Source organism: Manacus vitellinus, unplaced genomic scaffold, assembly GCF_001715985.3.
Source record: "Manacus vitellinus isolate BGI_N305 unplaced genomic scaffold, ASM171598v3 scaffold_6_pilon, whole genome shotgun sequence".
Taxonomy (NCBI): Eukaryota; Metazoa; Chordata; class Aves; order Passeriformes; family Pipridae; genus Manacus; species Manacus vitellinus.
In genome coordinates, this window is record NW_021940750.1 from 3,478,091 (window position 1) to 3,498,725 (window position 20,635).

Sequence of the window (20,635 nt, forward strand, 5' to 3'; positions counted from 1 at the left end):
TCAGAGATTCTCAGCACAATGTGCTGGTTTGAGATTAGGACGCTATTGTGGGAGGTAGAGGATTTGGTTAATGCTGATCTTTGCAGCCACATTGATCAGAGGAGGATCTAATCTGTAATTTGTTTTTTATTTGAAGCAGTGAAGCGGTTGGGTAAGCAGAGGATTCCAGCCTTCCCTCTACTATAGTCTGCTGGAATGTAGTCATATTTCCTCCAAGTAATTGCAGTTGCTCTCCAGGACTGTGTACACCGGGATGTCTTTCTCCGCGTAAGCTTACTCTCTTTGTTTTGCAGACGCTTTTTGCTGCCAGAGTATTTGCCTTATGCTGGGATTTTCCATGAACGGGGACAGCCTGGCCTGGCCACCCATTCCTCTGTCAACAGGGTTTTGGCAGGTAATGAGATTTCTTTGTTTGCTGTAGTCATGTATATATTAGTGGTATTTTTTCATGAATCTGAGCAAAAGAGGATTGATAAAGAGAAGTAATTCCAACTTTTGAGGTTCTATTTAAGTTGTCTGAAGCAAGAGAAATGACTGTTGGAGTGATGTGGTGAGCTGTCATTCAAGTGCTTGAGGATTGCAGATTCCATGCTTCAAGTATGTGTATAGGAGTGTCTGCATGAACTGGGGAGGGGTGCTGTTAACAATTCTCCCTTTATTTAACTTCCTCCTCTATTCCTAGATGTCTTTTTTTTAAAAAAAACCTGACAGACTAATGATCAGCTTGCTGCAGGTCCTTCTAATTGAATTATAGGGTGCCTTGTTCATGTTCCGGCTAGGAAGACGCACACAAGGCAATGCGGGATTCAATTAGGATCTTAATAAGTGCATATTAAAAAACTCAGCTGCCACCACATACAGCACACAGGCATTTGGGAGCCTCAGAGGGCAAGTGGAGGTGGGGTGAAGAGGAGGAGTATTGGCAGTCTGGCAGTTCATGAATGAGATGGTTATAGATGACACATATCTTGAGTGTGAGTCTTTTTTGGCTGGATCTAAGTTGCTCTGTAATTAACCCCAGTGCGGGGGAGTAATTCTGGAGCTTGGGGGAGAGCAAGAGATGATGTGTGGACAGGTAGGTTGGGATGTGGTTCTCTTCCCTCCTGTAGGTAATTACAGGACCACCACTGAAAGGAGTGTTTGAAAGGTTTCTCAAGAAGCTGCATGACCCTTTTCCTAAGTCACAATCAATGCCTAAGCCATTTTTGATGGGATTTATCTAACTGTTCTTAAAAGTCTTCATTGGAGTTTTCCCAACCATTTTGGGGTGGAACTGTTGCTGGTTTTGTGTGGCTGATTTAATGTGGCAGTGGTCTTGTCTGACATCTTCCAGACTTTGTCTCCCTGGACGTTTTGATTTGAGTGCATTGTTCCTAGACCTTACTGTTGCAGTAATAGTAAGAGCCCAGCCAAAGCCTAGCCTCCAAAGTACCTGTGTTTTTTTTCCTTAGGAAACAGTGGAGATAGCCTGTAGTTTTAGCTGACACGTGTACTTTCCTGTGCTTGTTGCCTGTGTGGGCTTTGGCTGTTGGCACGTGGAAACAGCACACTGGGAGATAATTACTTGCTGCCAGGCAACATTGCAGAACTCTTGTGTGGCCTCACTTTGCTGGAGACACCTGCCTTCTACCCTTCTCCAGCCCTCTTTGCAGTTTGCCTATTCCTTAGTGGCTGGGAAATAGCCAGGCTTTTTTGTCTTGCACTTTTTTGGGAATTTGAGCCCCAAGACACAAGTGCTTGTGGTTCCAAGAATAACAAAAGAAGGCAGGAATTGTAATCATGGGCATTTCAAAAAACAAGATCTATTTTTTCTGTGTGATCCTGTGCTGAGCCTACTTAAGGCAAGGTTTGTTGGCTTCTACAGTGTTGTAGAACCTCACAGTAAAGGCCTTTATTGACTTGAATTAAAATTTATTCTTCTAATGCAGTAGCTGCTTGTGTTATTTTTTAATGTTCTGTTTATTTTACCTATGCTTTCAGCTTTCAAAATGTTGGTTTTTTGTTTTTTACATTTGTGCTGAAAAACTTGTTCATGTGTTGTAGAAACCAGGAGAGTTGAAATTTTAAATATTAGGAGGAGGCATGAAAGGCAAAAACCAGAAAATGATGTTGCAATTATGGAATAGCCAGAGAATTTCTCATGATCGTTATATTGGTCAGCAGCATTGTTGTTTTCACCATTGTATTTCAGAGCCATTGAAAGTTACAGTGCGGATAGCATGCTTTCCTTCCTAGTTAGCCTGTGCCAAGTCTTATGGTAGCTCTTTCTTCAGTACCATGGTTGAAAAACCTCTACTCAAGCTCAAAAGTGCTTTAACCCTGACCTGGTAGTTGAGGGTGAGGTTGCCAGCCTTGACTGAGGAAAAAAATCTATCATGTATTTTCCTAAGGCTAATCTAAGCTTGAATGCCTTAAACTGCTTCATCCTACCATGTATCCAGACCGTAATTTCTGAATTATGTTTGAATGCAAAAATGCCAAATGTATTTCTTACGTAACCTATACGGCATTTGAGAAGAGATAGTAAAAGCCCTGTGTTCCTAACCTGACAGCTTTCTGAAAACTGACAGTAAACTTCTGTGGTCAAGTATGAGTGAGAGCTGCTGTTTGGGAAAATACAGCCAATTGCACTTCTTCTGTCCCCTGCCCTACTTACTGCTGTATGCGGAGAGGAAATCAAAGCAGCAGATGGAGATCTTGGTGTGTGAATTACTGTCGTGTGCTGACTAAATTTCTTAATGTCAAAGCTCTTGCTGTCAGGTTCTGTCCACGTTTACTTTCAGCTCTACTTTCTGTGAACAGCTTTCTGTTGTTTAAGTGTCGTTCTCATGCAACTGTTACACAGACAATAGCTCCACGCTAGGGAAGACTGTCTTGTGAATAAATTCTTAGAGCAATCTGGTTTAATGAACTACTAAAAATTACGCATCATCTAAGCAGGCAGGCTGGTACAGCAACACAGTAGGTTGGGCAGAAGGACTGACGTGCCAGGCAGGGTTTAGGTCAGGATTAGAGTCCTTTGTACTAGTCAGGGGACTGGTGGCCATCCCTGTGCCAAGGCACTTCCAGGCGAAGCATAGGAAAGGTGGCAACAGATGGGTAGAGTAGGTGGGAGCTCAGGGAAAGAACGAAGCGATACTAGTCAACATGACAGACAGAGATATCTCCATGCCAGCAGCCTAATTTGCATGTAACACTGGAACAAAAACGCACCCCAGTAGCACCTTCCTGCCTGCCTCTTTATCTACTGGTGGAGTTTAGACCTATCAGCTGATATGATATGCTGCATCACTGTGCTTTCTGGCACCAAGTAAAACACCATGTGAAAATATGTTACATCAACATTGTTACCTTTAGCATTGAAACTTGTAATCACACCAAAAAGTGTTGGTAGTTTGACAAGTTATATTTTCCTATAAAGTCTGTGTTGATTGGCAGTAATTACACTGTCCTCCTTTAATCCTTTATTAACTGAGTCTTATATCAGCTTTTTCATTATTTTGTCTGGAATCAATGTCAGGTTGACAAGACTGACAGTCTCATCCTATTTCAACCTTTTAAAATACTGGTATAACACTAGCATATTTTTCAGCCTTCCATATTCCCCTTTATTTCAAGACTCATCAAAAAATCTGAGAGTTCATTTGGCAGCTCTTCTAAGGCTCTTGATAGTGTGGGCTGTAAGCCACCCTCTGCACTCTCCTCTCCTTGGTGAACTGCCCTAAGGGATGGCGTTGTGGTCTCCAAGGAAACATCCATACAGTAAAAGCTAGTTGAAGTGGTTGTTTGCTAAAGTGATGATGAAAGTAGTAAATACTTTTTGGCTTCTCACTTCTAAGCAGTGTTAACCTGTCCATGGAACACACAGCTCAGTATTGTGTTTACCACCTCCTACTCCTTTTTGAAATGTTTCTTTAAGCTGAATATTTCTGCCCTCTGTTTTGTTTGGGGAGTTTTGTGTGTTTATTTCTTTGGTTGATTTTTTTGTTAGTTTTGGTTTGGTCTTTTTGTTGTTGGGTTGTTGTTTTTTTTTTTTGTAATAAGTTATCTCTTTGTCCTAAGTCACACTGTGAGCAGGTCACTACTAAGTAATTTGATGGCCAAGTTCTGGGTATTTTTTGGTGTCTGGTAGCACAGACCAGGATGTACATTTTAAAATATTTGTAAAAATCGGTAAATATGTTTAAAAAAAAAAAAGATGCACATCGTTGCCACTGAAGTGCTTGTGACCTCTTGTTCGCCTCTTTGAACTTTTGCTTCAGGCTTTATAGTAATTGACTGCTTTGGGATGGACAAAGACATGCTGATGGCATAGTGAAACAAAGAAGGCTTTAGTTTCAGTTCAGTGGAAGCTTGGTGGAAGAGAATCAGTGTTTGCCAAGGAACTTTGCAGGAGGCTTTAAAAATTGACACAGATGCCATTTTGTTGACATTGTTACTCATTAGGAGACATACAGATGAAAGCTTATGGTAGAGTTACCTAGCTTTGTGAAATGCTTCTGTCTTGCCTCACTTTGTTTTAATAGGCTTCTATTCAGTTCTGTGTATCTCAACAAACAAAATATTTTTATTTGTGTGGTCACAGGTCATGTTTGTCTGATCTGGCTTTGCCGACAGACTTTATCTGTTAAAATGCAATCCAACGCAGTTACACTGTCTTCCACCTCATGGGAAGATCCAAACTCAGCAGGGCGTAAGGGTTGAGTGATACAACACTCTACATTTACAGTTTCTGAGTGATTTCATTGTTATCTCAGGGTGATAGATTCAGACCAGAGACTGAACATTTACATGTAATCAAAGAATAAGCTTGATATTACAGATTTTTCCATAGCCCACACCTGTTCAGGGTATAACCTTCTGCAAGAGCAATAACGGTTCATCTTTGGATATCTCTGCTGGAGTTGCCAAAGCAAGCTGTCTGAAGCTAAAAATCAGCTGATCCCTTTAATGGGGATCTAGGATTTCAAATTGTAATGTTCAGCTGCTGTTTTCCCAAAATCACATAAGCTATCCCATTCTTCACAGCTTGACTCCCTGTGAGAATTCGAAGTCTGATGTCTTCAAGTGAATTTCTGTACTTCAGCCAGCAACTGGTAACACACAATTGTTAGAGCATATGAAGTTTCAACAGGATGAAAATTAGCTAAGGTGATGGATAAATGTTGTCATCCTCCTGGGACAGGATGATTTACTTGAGCACGTGATAGTTCTAGTAAGAATTAAGGTGATGGCCTGTCACCAGCCAAATTCACTAAGGTGCCTTCTGGTACATCCATTCCCGATCCATTCCCAATCACTCTAGCTGTGTTTAGGGTTAATGTTCACATACAAGTCAATGGCTCTAACCTGAAGCCAGTTAAAATGGGTATTGATGAACCTGTGATAGATGCAGTTGTAGAATTAGCCAAGTAACCTTTCAGTTCCACTCTAATGATGAAAGTGATCGTGACAAGGGGCTTCTTTGGTTGCCTTCAAAACCATATTGCAGGCAGATCTCTAGTTCCTGGCATTTTAGTTGTGACTGCCTCCTGTGGCTCAAGTCTTCTTGACCTAATCCTGTTCTGTCATGTACAGTGTCAGTGCACTATTAATTCTGTTTTGAGATGCTCCCTTCCTTCAAATGTGATGCACAGCTGTACAGAGTAGGACAGAGATGACTTGAGAGCTCCAGAGGGCCAGCAAAAGTTGATGGGAAAACACATCGCAGTTGTGTGTGATGTACCCTGTACTCTAATGTTTTTCACAGTAGGTATGTATTTTCTGTACAGTAACCTGAGATTTGAATGTTGTTCTGAATCTGTACCTTCAACTGTCTGTCACTGGCTTTTTGATATTAGCTTGCCTCTGCTTTTCATCCAAGACAACTATGTGAATTTGAATTAGTATCCTGATCTAATCGTGCTTTTCATAATAGACAGTTCTAGAATAGAATAATAGAATCAATGAATGTAGCCATGTGGCTTTCTATGCTACGTGTTTCTGCTATAAGTCTGTTTGGTACTGCTAAATATGGAAGGATGTGAACGTTTGAGTGACTTTATTCTTTGTGGTCTTTCTGTGATCTACGTCAGTGGACACTAAATGACATAAGAGGCTTAAAATATGCTTCGGATTTTTCTGCAACTTGAGAGCTATAGATATCTGTCACCTTCATCACAGACTTGAGAACGGTTTATAATTTCTGTGGAAGTGCAGCCTTTCATGCAGAAATGTAAGGAAAAAGAGGCTGTACTGCTGAATTGCAAATGCAGAAGCTTATTACAGGAGGGAGTGGTGGAAAGTGTCCCTTTATGGGACTGGTGAGAGGTATCCTCAGAGGTGTTATTTCAACATGGTACTTAAACTTCTGAAAACAGTAGAATTTTGGAAATGTGGAGTAGACTTTAATTGTGTGACATCCTCTTATTTAAGTGTTCATTTAAAAATTTACTTCATGTGTTCCAATAATGCACTTGCAACCCATGACCCTTCATGAAGGTTAGCTGCTGCACCTCAGCTTGTTTGCCTTTGTCTCTCTCCAGCTGCTGGTTTCTTAGAGCAGCTTTCAGCCATGAAAGATTTTAATGTTGCTGCTCCCATCACAGTGGAGTATCTAATAAATAAAATGTCCTGGTAGTTTGGTGTCATAGATGCAGAATAAAGTTATATACTCTGAGTTAACTTTATCATAGCATTAGATCCCTTGTTGACTTGCACTTCATGAATTCTATAGCCATGGCTACAGAGTTATACTACATCATGATTGTGGTCAAAAAGTGAACTTCTTAGCGCACATTCTTCAAATGAAATCTCTCTCCTGGAAGATAGAAGTCAGTTTGTTAATGCTTAAAAAAAAAACCTAGAAAACAACTCATAATACATAACTTTTTGTGGCGACAGGTCCATCTTCATAGTACCTCAGTAATTTTTCCCTGTATTGCAAGACACCAGTGAGTTTGTTTTTTCGCCACTCTGTGCTTTAATTGGCGGTCCATCTGCCTCTTTTCTGCTGCTCTAATCTGTGTCATCCTCTGTCGTTGTACCGTGGCACAATGAAGGCTGATAGGTAGTTGATGCAATTAACATTTGAATGACCCACAGGCAATCTCTTCTGAAATACTAGTCCCGTGCAAAGACCCCTGCAAAGGTTCCTAAATTGGCGGCGTTGATTTTGATGCAGATAAATACTCCTCTGAGATAAAGAGAGTTTAGTTATGTCTAGCTAGATGTCTTCTGAAAGTGGAGGATAGATAGCGTTAAGAGAAAGCCATTAACATACGCATTTATGTGATGGAAAAGGTTTTATATGTTGTTTCCAGTTAGCCTTTCCCTCACATCCTAAATATTAACTTCTGCAGTGAGTCTGAGCGGTTACTCATCCCGGTTTTGATGTCTGCTCCTGCTGTACACTGTCATATAATAAAAGCATAAACTGAAAGCATCAGGGTACTTTCTCTGCTGGAATGGAATAACTTTAATCTGGCTGTCTGCATATAATGCCCTGCTTGCTCTATGTCTCTGTTCACTTGCATCTTCCACTTAGCAGCAAACATGCTCTGTGGTCACAAACACTTCTCTTTTTACACCTGTGAACAGGTACAGTTTGAATTCTTTGGCTAGGACATTAGGAGTGCAAAGCACTAGAGACTGTAGGGCAGATGGAATGAACTTGCATCAGAACCCTTATGTTATCCCCTATTTGATTCTAGAGGCTTAAGTACTCTCAAGGCTTGAGTGATTCCAAAACCAGTTTAATTTCTGAAACAAATTTTATGTACCACTGTCTATATGGAAAGAACACCTATTCACACCTGAGAGCTTGAGATTTTCCATAATTCTCTTAAACAATTGAACAATAAGAGTGACCTTTAAAACCTGCTATTGCTCAGTTCTTTTTGTTCTTGTCTTTCCTTTATGCTTTTGTAACTCAAGCCATAGTTCATCACAATCTGCTAAGTCTGGGAATGTGTTAATTGAGAGGGGTAGGAGTCAAATGGAAATAAGAATCCACAGCTGTGTGCACTATGGGAGGTATTTACACTAATTTTTGGGGCATCTGACTTGTGAGGCTAAGCTTCCTGTATAGTTAGCAGAGGAAAAAAAAGCTTCAGCTCTGATTTACCACCTGAAGTGAGCTGAACTGAGGTGCTCTGAATCTTCAGTGTATTTAACACTGATTATATAGGGAGCTTCAGAAGAGTGCTTTTCTGGTGTGGATACCGCAGACGTCTGAAACTAGACAGGCTACATCCTGCTCTGATGGCTGAGTGCAGAAAGGATGTTACCTAGAAGAGGTCTTCATTCATCACTGCAATGATGGGTCAGAGTGCACCCACAGTAAAACTAGAAGAATTAAGTGATGAACCAGAAAGTTATGCTGCTATTCAGAGTGGCTTTCATAGACTGGGAAATGGACCAGCAAATTCTCATGAAGTTCAGTGAAGAGAGATGCTAAGTCCTGCACCTGGGGAAGAATAACCCCATTCACCAGTACAGGCTGTGGACCTACTGTCTGGAGAGCAACTTTCCAATAAATGACCTGGAGGTTTTGCGGACAGCAAGCTGAACATGAGCCAGAAGATGTGCCCTTGCAGAAAATAAGGTCAACAGTATACTGTGTTGAATTAGGAAGAGCATTCCCAGCAGACTGAGGGACGTGATCCTTCTACTCAGACCTAGTAAGGCCGCATTTGTAGTGTCTTGTCCAGTTCTTGACCTCCAGTGCATGATGGCCTGGGCATACTGGAGTAAGTGCAGTGAAGGGCCATAAAGATGAGTGAGGGTTTAGAGACTGACTTGAGTGGAGAGATTGAGAGAGACTCAACTTGGGACTCCTCAGCCTGGAGAAGAGAGGGCTTGGACTGGATCTTGTCAATGTGTATAAAGGAATGAAGAAAAGGGATCTTTTCAGAGATGCGCAGTGAAAGGACAGAAGGCAAAGGACAGAAGGCAAAGGACATAAATTGAAATTCCATTTGAACTTAAGAAAACTTATTTTGAGAGTGGTCAAATGCTGGAACAGTTTGCCTGAGGAGATTATGGAGTTTCTGTCTTCAGTATCCAAGTTTGACTGGAGATACTTCCCAGTAACCTGCTGTAATTCAACCTGCTTTGAGAAGGGGGATGGTATAGAGCATCTCAGAGGTCCTTTCCACTCTAAATCTTCAGTGATTCTCTAAATTGACTGAATGCACAGGAACAGTGAAATGATACTGGGGTTCAGTGTAGATGAGAATAGAGTATTTTCTAGCTATGTTAAACACTGCATCTCAGGAGTAGGTTGCACGTATTGGGATTGTCTCCTATTCCTGTTGTAAAACCTTGTAATGGCTGTTACTGCAGATGACTTTTGGCTCTATCAAGGTTTGTCCGAGAGTGCAGATGTTACTGGAGAATGGTTTGTTACTAATTTTCCATGAGTATATATTTATTTTGTGTCAAGAATCTCATTTTCTGTTCCTTTTGGTAACTGAAAGCTGAAAACCCCTTTATTGCCTGCTTATGTAGCATAGGTGTCCATAGAAAGACTTGTTCTGGATCAGTGGCTGTACATTATGAGCATAATTTACAATTTTTATTTGCAAGTGAGATAAGAATGAGCACAACTCTTCTGATCAGAGTGAGTGCAGGCCACTTCATTTTACAGGATATACTTGATGAGGTCTGAGGTGTCAGGGGATTTTTGACTAGTGCGACTGCACCGTAGTTGGAAAGATCTGCATTTACTCATGTGTGCCAGACATCTGGAGATGTTTACTGCTGCTTCATGAGAGGAGTTGTTAGAGCTATGGGTATGACTGACCTCCCCATGAGAAAGTCATATGTAAGGGTTAAAAGGTCTCAAATACAGAGCATTGAAGTAGTAGTTAAAAGTTTTACCATTGTGTCACAGAAGAACTGGTGGCCAATTGCAGGGTTGTTGTTACCAGCACTTCATAGGCTTTGTATGCATTTGTGGGATACTGTTCAAATGGGAACAGAGTGGTACTTCAAGCTATGAATTAAGCTGAAACAATAGGGAAGATTTTAGACAGTTAAAGCACTTTTACAGAATGACTGTAGGCCAGAGGCAAGATCTGTTTGCAGTCTCCTGCTGTTGGCCTTTCAAAGAAGCAGGTGTTTGGAGTCTGAGATTGATCCACTTCTTTCAGTAGGTAGTAAAATCTGGAGTGTGACAGTGGCAATCACATTCTGTTTATTTGGAGGGCTGATCTTTCCTGCATTCACTTTATTCCCAGTGATGATCCAAGCAATGGTACCATTGTGGCTAAGTGAATATTATTACAGCCCAGAATGAGATGAGATACCTTGGGACAAATAACATGAATCCCATTTGCAGTTTGTGAAGGCTTGTTTTGGGCAATGTAGAGACTCTGAAAATGGCTTTGGGGAGCTGTCCATGAACCAAGGGAATATGAATTCTTGTCGTGATGGCATAATGCTAAGACCTTATGTAGGCAGGTAGTATGAGGCACTATGAAACTCCTGTTATCTTTTTATATGATCTTATTGATACCATTCCAGATGATGTTCAAATCCATGTGCAACTCTTTGTGTCTACACGTCAGGACTAAAAATAGCTGAAGGAAGAATCAGCTGAGGAAAACTTCCACTATGGAAGGACATAAGTTTAATGTATTTAGCTAATCAAAGAAGTAGTTGGTAGTTGTTGTTACTTGGTTGGTCTAGGTATATCTGTGGGGGAAAGATTTCTGATCAAGCCCCCTTTAATTCAGTACACAAAAAGCAGAACCTGATGTCAGACCAATTTAGACTGGAAAAAAATGCCAGGTATTTGAGTGGTGGTGTTAGGGTTTTTTTATTTCTTGAAGTACTGCCATATAAAGTTCACCGCTTACTTTGTGGTAGCTGATTGCTGAGACAGGTGTTTTTTCCAGTACATAAAGTGTTTCAACTAAGAAAATTGTTGCCTGGTCTCAAGGGGAAGTTTATGATCATAATACTGGTCTTGAAGTTCCTGGTATATGTACAGGAGTCTTCATAGGGTGTCTGCAGTGGTCCCAGTGCAGGAGAGAGCTTGTATAATGTATTTGCTGATGCAAACTGTCCCAGTAAGCCTTTCTTTGTACTGGTGGCTGGGAAGCTAAAGCTGCCTTTGAGATTCAGAAAGGCATTGGAGAGAGATGATGATGTTCTTAAAAGTGAAGGGTGCAGGCTGATTCCTTTTGTGTGCATTGTTAAAGTGATGAATTTCTAGATATCATTATATCAGAAGGGGTAAGGCTTTGCAGAAGTGCTCATCTTTTTGTGGGCGATGAGGGCCCCTTGGGGACCTGTTCTCTTTGTGGGTGGTAAAGCTCACTTAACCGTAGAAGTATTTTCCCACAACTTGCTGCCTCCTTTTAAAAGGGTGAAAAATAATAAAAAAAATTACCCATTCTCCAGAGCGCAGAGGGGAGGCAAGGACCCGTGCGATCTGCTGTGCAGAGGGGTAGGAATTCTCAGAGGCCTGCCACGTTTGGTCGTCATCTTTGAAGAGATTAGTCATGATTTTTGCTTATGTGTTTTATACGGGGGGGAAAAAACCCAACACCACAAAGCAAACCCTGAGCCAGATTTGCTACGCTTGATATAGAATATATTCCTAGACATTTTTATAGCCACCCTGGCACAAAGATGGAGGAAGTTCTTGCTATGGCAACCTAGTTGGATGTTGTATAAGGGATCTGATAAGAATGCCATGTGCCGATCTCCATCTCCCTTTCACAGGTAGATAGTATTGTACCATTGGATCCTTTTTTTAAATTGAGCATTAATGTATCAATCTGTTATCACTTAATGTATATAAATTAAAGGTTGTGTTAGCTATTAGATTCTGCAGTGGTAGTTTTCTCTCCATATAGTGTTGTTACCTTAGCTGGTGCTGTTGATTTTATGCTTCTGGCTATTGGTTTTCCTTGATTGTGGGCAAAGATGGATGGAAAGGTTTTGCAAGGTTAGTGACAACTTACATGCCTCTTCAGAGTTACTTTTGACTTCTGGGTTTACCTTAGTTGTGTGTTTTACTTAACTTGAGCCACACAGAGAAGTTGCCCTCTCTGTGTGGAAGCTGGAGGAGTTTTAGAACATGCCTTTGGCAAGAGCAGAGCCTAGGCAAATAAATTTAGGCTGTGGACTTTCCCCAAAACATAAAGGCTGGATTTGTCAGTGGTTTGGGTTTGTTAAAAATGTGGAAGGTGTTAAGTGTCTTGCTCAAGACAGGGAAAATTCTTGAAGAAAACTGAGGAGAGAAGCCAAATGATATTTGTGCAATAACAAATGCAGGCCTTAATCAGGATGAGAGCACTAGCATTTTAAGTCATCACTTCAGAACTCAATTGAAAGTAAATGCAGGCAGCAGGAGATTTTGAACACTAGAAAATATAAATGGAATCCAAAGCTAGGGGTGTACATCATGTATGTCTCCCTCCGTGCCCTGTGCTTTTTTAAATTAGTGTATCCACCACCTCTGGAATGGAGCTGAAGAGGGAATGGTCTTCAGTGTCTGCAGGAGCTCAGAGCTGGTTTTGAACTAAGCAGGTGCTACAAGTCAGTGCTATTGAAGGAAGCTGTATTTTGCTTTCTTGAGCAGTAGTTGATACAGTCTCCCGTTGAGCTCAGTGTGGGCTATAATTCAGCAGCCCTGGCGGGCAGGAGTTATGTTTCTGAGAGTTCAAAATGAGCAGAAGCTGTGAGCTAGCCTCTATACATGTAATTGCTCTGGGCTCTAAGTCCTGTTGAGCTCCCTGGTAGTCTGTTTTCTGAGTTGTATTCTTGCTGATCTGGGAAACAGGTTCACATCTCTTCCACTTGCTTCAAGCACTGCCTGAAACTATGTACAATTTCAGCTGTACCAAGCTGTTCCAATCCATTAGTTTTTGCAGCAACAAGTGGGAAGGAGTATCTAGGTGTGGCTTATGACCCATGAGATAACTTTAGGGCTGGCAGCACAAACAGAGATCAGTGTGGAATAAGTTGTGGCGATTGTCATAATCGCTCATTTGTCTCTTTCAGCACCTTTGGGGGTGGTTAGGGTGGTGTGCTGGTTTAAAGGTAAACCGGCAGGGGAAATGAACCCAACTCAAAAAAGGGATTATAAGTCAGAATAACAATTTAATAAAATAATACAATAAGTACGATTATACAGACAAACAATTGGTTTTAACCCACAAAACCCAAATGTATAACCCAGAACCCTGAGGCATGAACGGAGTGGTGTTCGTTGGGCCCCCTGAGTCCAAAGTAAAAGGAGAGGGGAAAACCTGTTGGTGAGAGTGCTGTTGCAGTCTGGTCAAAAGTGGTGATTGCAGTCCAGTCGAGAGTGGTGGTTGCAGTCTGGTTGAGAGCGGTGATCTGCAGTCTTCCTCTGGATCCCACAAGTGGTTAAAAAATCCCAAGATTATATATCCTCCAGTTCAGGCAGGAATGCCCAGTACCTCTCTCAAGGTGGGGAGTTCCACAATGGATGTGAGGACAAGGAGCATCCTCTTATCTCAAAGGCCTCTTAACACTCAGTTTATAGCCTGAGGAGTCAGGCTGCTCTGGGCAAATGGTGTAAATGGTCTATTGATAACAGTTTCTGGGAAATGGCATGGAAGGCTATAGAATACACAGTTTTGGGTTACACCCATACAGTGATGAACTGGTCCCAGCTGTTCTAACTAGGACAGATGGTAATGGTAGGGGGGTGGCAGTCATTCACATGAGGCAAGGGAGGAGTAATTGAAGTCAAAAATATTACCACCTTTTCTAATAAAGAGATGATGATGACAGTTCTAGTACTGAGCTTTGTCCAGGAAGGGGGTCTACTGAAGTAGAGCAGCTTCAGTAGTAGTTGAGAGACAGAAGGTTTGCTGGAGAGGAAAAAGAAAAGTGACTGCCAGGAGTTCATAGGGTGCAGTTTGAGAGCTAGAAATGAGAAGGACATATGGGGGTAAATGCATTTCCTCCTCTCACCCTAGACATCCAAACTGTGATCCAGAGTCTCTGGGAAATTTAGAAATGCCAGAAGTTAATGCATATTTGTATTGGGAGAGGGAGGAGCAGAGCATACAAATGTTTACTGACAAATGTGAAGGGATAGAAACTGACACAGTAAAATCATAGAGGCAGGTTGAAGTGCTTAGAAGGGTTGGGAACATTCTTGTGTATATGATGGGAGGAATTGCAGGAGGGGAAGAGAAGATAAGGTTGAAAGGATAGAGGAGGTAAGGTCGCTTGGTAATTTTCTTCTAAGCAGCTGAGATTCTGCGCATAGACAAATGGGGGCTGGAGGAGGGGAGGGTTTGAGGAATGAGTCAAAGGTGGTGATGAGGCAGCTGGGATTGCAGGCGTGGGTTTCAGTTAAGCTGGTGAAACACTTTGTCTCCTTTCAAACAATTGTTCATATTAGCATTCATGGTGTGGGCATGCATGCACCCATCCATGTGATGTCTCCTGGTGTGCTGCACACAGAAGCTGTTTCAGGCTCTTGTCTTTTGGTTCCTGATAGACCAACCAAGTCAGATCTCAGACTTCTCTGAGATGCCATAGTAGAAGAGAAAAGTCTAGTAGAGGGAATGGGTCTGGTGATGGTCTTCATTAGAGTTGTCTTGCAGTAGATGATGGAATGGGTCCTGATATTGGGGATGGGTCAGGCTCAAAATCTGGTGGGGAGCATGACTGGGGGAAGGAGGCAAATACCCAACACATACATATACACTCCCTTTACCCCCATTATGAGGATGCTGAAAAGCATAAAGGAAATCCAAAACTACTTTGCCAGAGTGGAAGGGAAAGAAGACACAGGAAAAAGAGAGCGGAGAGGAGGCAAGTAACTAACAGTGCTTACAGACTGGAAATCATAGTAAGATGAAGTGAGAGAGAGAAGGGCTGATGATAAACACTGGAAGGCATGAAGTTGTGGTGGGGAGGGACTCAATAACAAAACTCATAAAAAGAGCTCATAGGCCACATGGAATGAGCAGATTTGCAAAGATTTTGAAAGGTAAAGTGAGAAAACATTTCACTGAGAACTTTATTGGATTCTGTATCTGGAAGGCATGGAAGGGGTGCAAGAGGGAGAGTATGCGTCTGTCTTTTCCTAGCCCAGCTTGACTGATGAGGTTTCACAGAAGAACCCTCATTCATAGATACATGCATGTCTGTTGACACAAGAAACAGGGAAAGCTGAAGGCAAAGTCCTGTCATAACTTCTCTGCTTGCAAAGAAAATAGCTGTAATTGGATGTCAGTCTCTCTGCTCCTGTGATTTTAGTGAGCTACTGTCTAACTTCTACTGTCTTATGACTTGTGAGGCCTAATAAAATTGTCATTTGGGACTGTAATTTTACACTGAATGCTAAGATTGAGAGGCTGGCCTGGAGTGCTCATCATCTGCTAGAATGTATCACTGCTGGTTCTTTAATCTCGTAGGAGCCGGACCTCTGTCTCTGCTGCAGTGAGGATGAGATGTTTTAACCTTTTACCAGTTTCTTTTTAGTTTGTGACCCCCTACCTCCAGTAAAGCATGACCTGCTCCAAATCTTTTTGTGTACAATTTAAAATTTTACCATAAACTAGTAAATCATGATTCCCCTATTTTCACGATGTGAATTTCCCTACATTCTTGCTCATAAATGCTGTATGGAATAGCTGTGGCGGTTATTTTGTACAGCAACTTCTTGGGCAGGTCTGCTTAGCACCCTCAGGAAGCATTATGAGCTAATTCAAACTGGATTAAGGTCAAATCTGCCCTAAAAAAGAAATAAAACCCATCTGAAGTATCCGTCCATTGTGTAGCACAGGGCCTGCATGCTGAGTAGCTAAGAAGTACTTCTGCTGCCTTAGTTTTTCTGTATGTGGCTTTGAGTTTGACTTTTAATACTTTTTAAAATAATGCGATAAGGTGTTAGTCTCTTTTCATCTGTAGTCTCTGTTGTAATTTTGGTGGATTGGACCTGTCTGGGTTGAACTGAGCTGTGGCAGATTTACAGAAGTCATTGCAAGGTTATGAGTTTGGTCAAACTTCTTGGTGGAGTCCTGCTGCCTTCTGGGAGCTCTGATGCTGCATCTGTGTTCCAGATGTTGCATGGTTACTTTCCTGTTGTTACACATGGTCCATCAAGGTGTGGACTGACATGCTTTGTCAGTCCTGCTCTACATGCACTGGGATCTGGGTCATCCCTTGAGCCTGAATTGGCTCCATACGGAGATCCCTGTGAGTCACTGAGATGCTGCAACGTGCTTTGTGCATTAAAGCTAGTAGCAATAAGGAATGTATCTGGTTTCCATTGCTGTCATCTAGATCATGCCAAACCACCCTCAAAACTTCCTCCATCAGAAAGGGTTCAGAACATTTCGAGAACCAAGTACTTCATTTGCTGTATGTTTCTTTTACTATGTTCTTTTTCAATTGGAACAATGTGGTTCTCCCCATTATGTTCTTCCAGCCTGGGCTTCCTCCTTTGCATCTCACCGTACTTTAAATTTATAAACTGCCTTCACATGAGTTAAACTACTGTTGAATTTTGTGTTTTCTCAACTTTCTCAGTTTTCTTCTTTTTTGGCTATCTCTCTGTTCTCTACCCAGAAAACAGTATGAAACAGTACTCTACCCAGAAACAAGTATGGCTGCTTCCTTTCCAGTTCCTGTCCTGCCTTTTCTCCTTGCTCTTTAGATTGGGGATACTTTGTAAATTGTTCTCTTTAGTGATGCCTTTCCAGCTTAGTATTGATGTATTGTATTGTTAATGCTGTATTCCATCATTAACCCTATGCGAGGTTAATGTTTGTTTTCTTTGGAGACACAGTGACTGCAGGACATATGGGTCTGACAAGAGGCTCTTAATGAATACATGTTAAAATACATTTTGTAAATTCTGCCTGTCTGCTTTTTGTTTGCCCTAAGACACTTTGTTAGTTTATGGAGTTTATTTGTCAGGACCTCCCCCTAGATTAATGGAGGTGCATTTTTCTCTGAGAGCACGTGACTTCATCTTAACCTGCCTAGATGAGTACAAATTCAGAACAAATATGTATTTCCTCAGCTGACCTGTCCTGCTCACAGGATATTATGACTGTGGAATGTAATCAAGCATTGAGGGTGTTTAGCTTAGTGCTCTGTATTGTGGTGATCGCTCAGTCTGTGTCACTAAGCTGATGCAGCATTTCCATTGCAAGTTTGGATAAACAAGGCTTATGCTGTAATACAGCAGTCCTGAAATGTGTTTAAGGATAGTAATAGTTTTTATAAGTCTTCCATTCACTGGCAAGTACAAGCCTTTGAATGTGTTTCTGTGCTCGGTGCTTTTATTAATACTGCGTACTGCTATTTCCACAATGAAAAGTGGCTCCAGTATGGAAGCTTGTTGTACTGATACACAGTTAAATCTCCAGAATTCAAACCCTTCCAGGGAACATACTGCTTCTTGGGTTAGCGAAAGTTTGTATTTTTGCAATGTGGTGGTTGATAAGGCATGTATGCGCTCTACAAAGATACTGCTGAGGTTTTTTCTCCACTGCAGATGGGTGTTTTGGCATAAGACACGCACATTTCAAGTTGTGCTAAGCACACATTCTTGCAATAAGAGCTGCAGAGGCGGTAGCAGGCATTTGGCTTGCTGATTTGTTTGGATTAATAGGATTTCATGTAGTTAAAATGCACACTCACAATGGAAAAGGCTTTTCTGTGTAAAGCAGTTTCACTTGTTATTTTTGCCTCTATTCTACATCTGTCTGTTGGCGTAGCTATATTGGTTAGATGGGGAGTGCTGTTACAACATTATTTGGGCTTCTTCTCAGGAGAGGAATCACTTAGTGTGAACTAAAACTGTGGCCACACTAACTTATGAGCTGTAGATTTGATGATAAAATATAACCTGACTGGAATATGGGCTAGAGTTGGCAAGGGTCTTGGCAAACAGTCTCTGTAAGAAAATCTCAAGAAATTGCAAGACCTCTGAATTAATGAAAACTGTATACAAAAGTTTTTGGCAAGACTGGATTAGTCTGATACTGTGTTAGCATCTATGTTAGATGAGTGAACTGCAGTAGACCTAGTAGACCATGTGGTGTGACAACTGTGAAGGACACAAGCCTTGGTTGCTAAGAATATTCTGGTTAGGCAATAACAGCAACCCTCTGAAGGAGTTTTTTGTTGCTGCAGTGGAAATACTCCTCTGAATCCGGACAAACACTGCTAGACCAGAAAGTTAACTTCTTTAATGCTTGTTGGAGGCAAAAATGTCTTAATGCAATACTGATTCAGTTTCTCAGTGCCTGTGATACTGGCCATGGTGCTGCTAATGAAAAGGCCAGCTGTGGATGTGCCAGTGGGACCTTACAAACTTTTTCTTCAGTGAGACTGCTGGTGTTGGGATGCAGATCAGCAGATGACACTGAAAAGCCAGACATTTAGCTTTTTTGTTTTGACATATAGCAGCAGTATTTGAGGACTGCCTAGCTTGAGTCAGGTCACACAATGAGTTCAGAATGTGCTCTTGGACTTGAAGGGCCATTTAGGCAGGGGAGGGGAAGTCTGGGAGGCAAGTCCCCATTCCCTTATAGCTACTTGTGGAAGGTTGTCCTTATGTTCTTCATAAAGGCAACAAAGTGAGATGGGAGCTCTGGAAACTCAAGAGTTTAGTCTCTGGTGCCTGCTCACAGCTGCTTGGTGGAAGGATGCCCCCTTTGACTAGTCTCTGCAAGACTTTCCATCTGAGGCAATTAGGATTAGCAGGCACATTTCATGCTCTGAAAAGTCAGAAAAGGAAAGAAGAAGGAGTTTTACAAAAGGAAATGCCTGCCAGGCACAGATTTTGCTCTGGTTTTGTGCAGAGAATGTACACAGATGTGGAGGTTAAAAAGCGGACTTCCAACAGCATTTAATGAAGGGCTTGGTAATGATGCAAGGGACTTAGTGATGGGAGAGAGCGGAAGCACAGCATTCAGTGACAACAGAGCAGAGGCAGAGTTAGCAGAGGGAAGAACCCCGGGTGACACACAGCACAGATTAGGTATTGAAACCTTCCTAGTTCACGTTCACACGGATTTTGTTAAACTTAAATTCTGGCAGGAGAGATGTGGCCTTTTGATTTGGAGAGTCACCTACTGTTTTTGGAACCCTACAACATTCACAGGAGGGCTGTGAATATGCCCTCATATATGGGTTCAGAGGTAAAGGAAATGAATACACGTTTCTTTAGACACTGCAAAATTCAGCTGTTTTCTGCCTTTTCATCTAGCAGTGTGTCTTGGCCTCATTCGCTGCCCTCTTCCCCTCCCACCCCCCGATTAATTTGCAAAAACACTTTTCTCTTGCAACATCAGTTGCTTGGGAGCTGATTTAAAATATATTATCTCACTGACTTTTTTAGTAGATTGGTATGGACCTCCAGATGCAGAATATCTGTAACCCATATTATTGTTTCTCCTCACACTGACAAGATAAAGTTGTCTTTATTTCCCCAGTATTTTCCAGTAAATAGGGTTCTGACTCCCCCACCAGGGCAGTAGCTTGATGGCTCTTATATCTGATTCTGTAAGTATCAGAGGATTTTATGATGTATGGAATAACTGAAATTATGAAGAAAGTGTGAATCCTTTTCTCCAACCATTTACTCATTGTTTTATGTTAGGGTTTCTTTATGCATACAGACAAATCATATAAAAGGCTGAAAATACACAGAAAAGGTCAAACGAAAACATTAGTTAAATGAAATGCAGATTGGACTATATTTTTAGTGCTTGAATATTTTCCCTAAAAGGCTATACTGAAGGAAACATGTTTTACTGCTTGAATCATATGGTAGTATGAGGCATGCTTTTAACACATGCCGCTATCACTTGGAAATAAGGAAAGGATCTCAAAACAAGCGATAATGTCTGCAGAAACTTCCTTTAACAGCTCTGGCAGTTAGCTGATAAAAGACTCCAGCCGTGACTACCCTTCCCAGCAAGGGGCCTAAATGAAAAAAGAGAAAGCTTGTTTGACCACCCACTTCTCAAACAACTTGCAAATTGTTTCAGCCAAGGGTAACAGATGTTTCTTTCTGTTTCCATAACCTTTTCCTGTCGAGCTCTTTCAGTGATACAGCACCTCAATTTGTAGGAAGATTTCCCTTGGCTGTGTAGCCTGATGACATTTATTTCCACCCGAGTGCTTCATGGAACACTTCCATCTCTTTACATGCCATTCCAGTACTCTACGCAGCATCAGATTTACATGAGTTTCATGCTGGTCCCTAAACAAGTGGGTTTTTTTCTCTTTTAAAGGTCTATGCATGCATGCTGTTACTTAGTGTAAAACAATTGGTGTAGTGGAGCCTTTGCATGGAACTTCAGATTGACTGCAGCTAAGAGCATCATAAATGACAAATGAGAAAGCAAACATCTGATCTTAAACAGTCCTTGTTCATGAAGGTTTTCTTAATAAAGAAGAAAATAGCACTTAACAGTTTCATTTGAGTTGTACAAATGTAAGAGCACCACTAAGGCTTGCAACTCTGCTTCTTTTGCAAGCAGAATTTTCAGTTTTCTTTTGAATTGTACTTACTACCCTACAAGAATGAACTTACAAACCATGCATAAGCTAAATAATTACATATCATTAATAACATATGACTGTTAACTTTGTATTCAGTTGCAGAAGTCAAGCTCTCACTTCCCATTCCTCC

At 41.4% G+C, this 20,635-nt stretch overlaps 1 protein-coding gene across 2 annotated transcripts in view; it reads left to right on the forward strand.

The window, feature by feature from the left end:
* The window catches only part of AMBRA1 (autophagy and beclin 1 regulator 1), a 118,757-nt gene that overhangs the window by 39,488 nt on the left and 58,634 nt on the right, over window positions 1-20,635 (forward strand). For both annotated transcript variants that reach the window (XM_018082317.2, XM_018082318.2), the window contains one exon: window positions 294-394. In XM_018082317.2, the coding sequence (XP_017937806.1) occupies window positions 294-394 (101 nt within the window). The remainder of the gene's footprint in view (window positions 1-293; window positions 395-20,635) is intronic.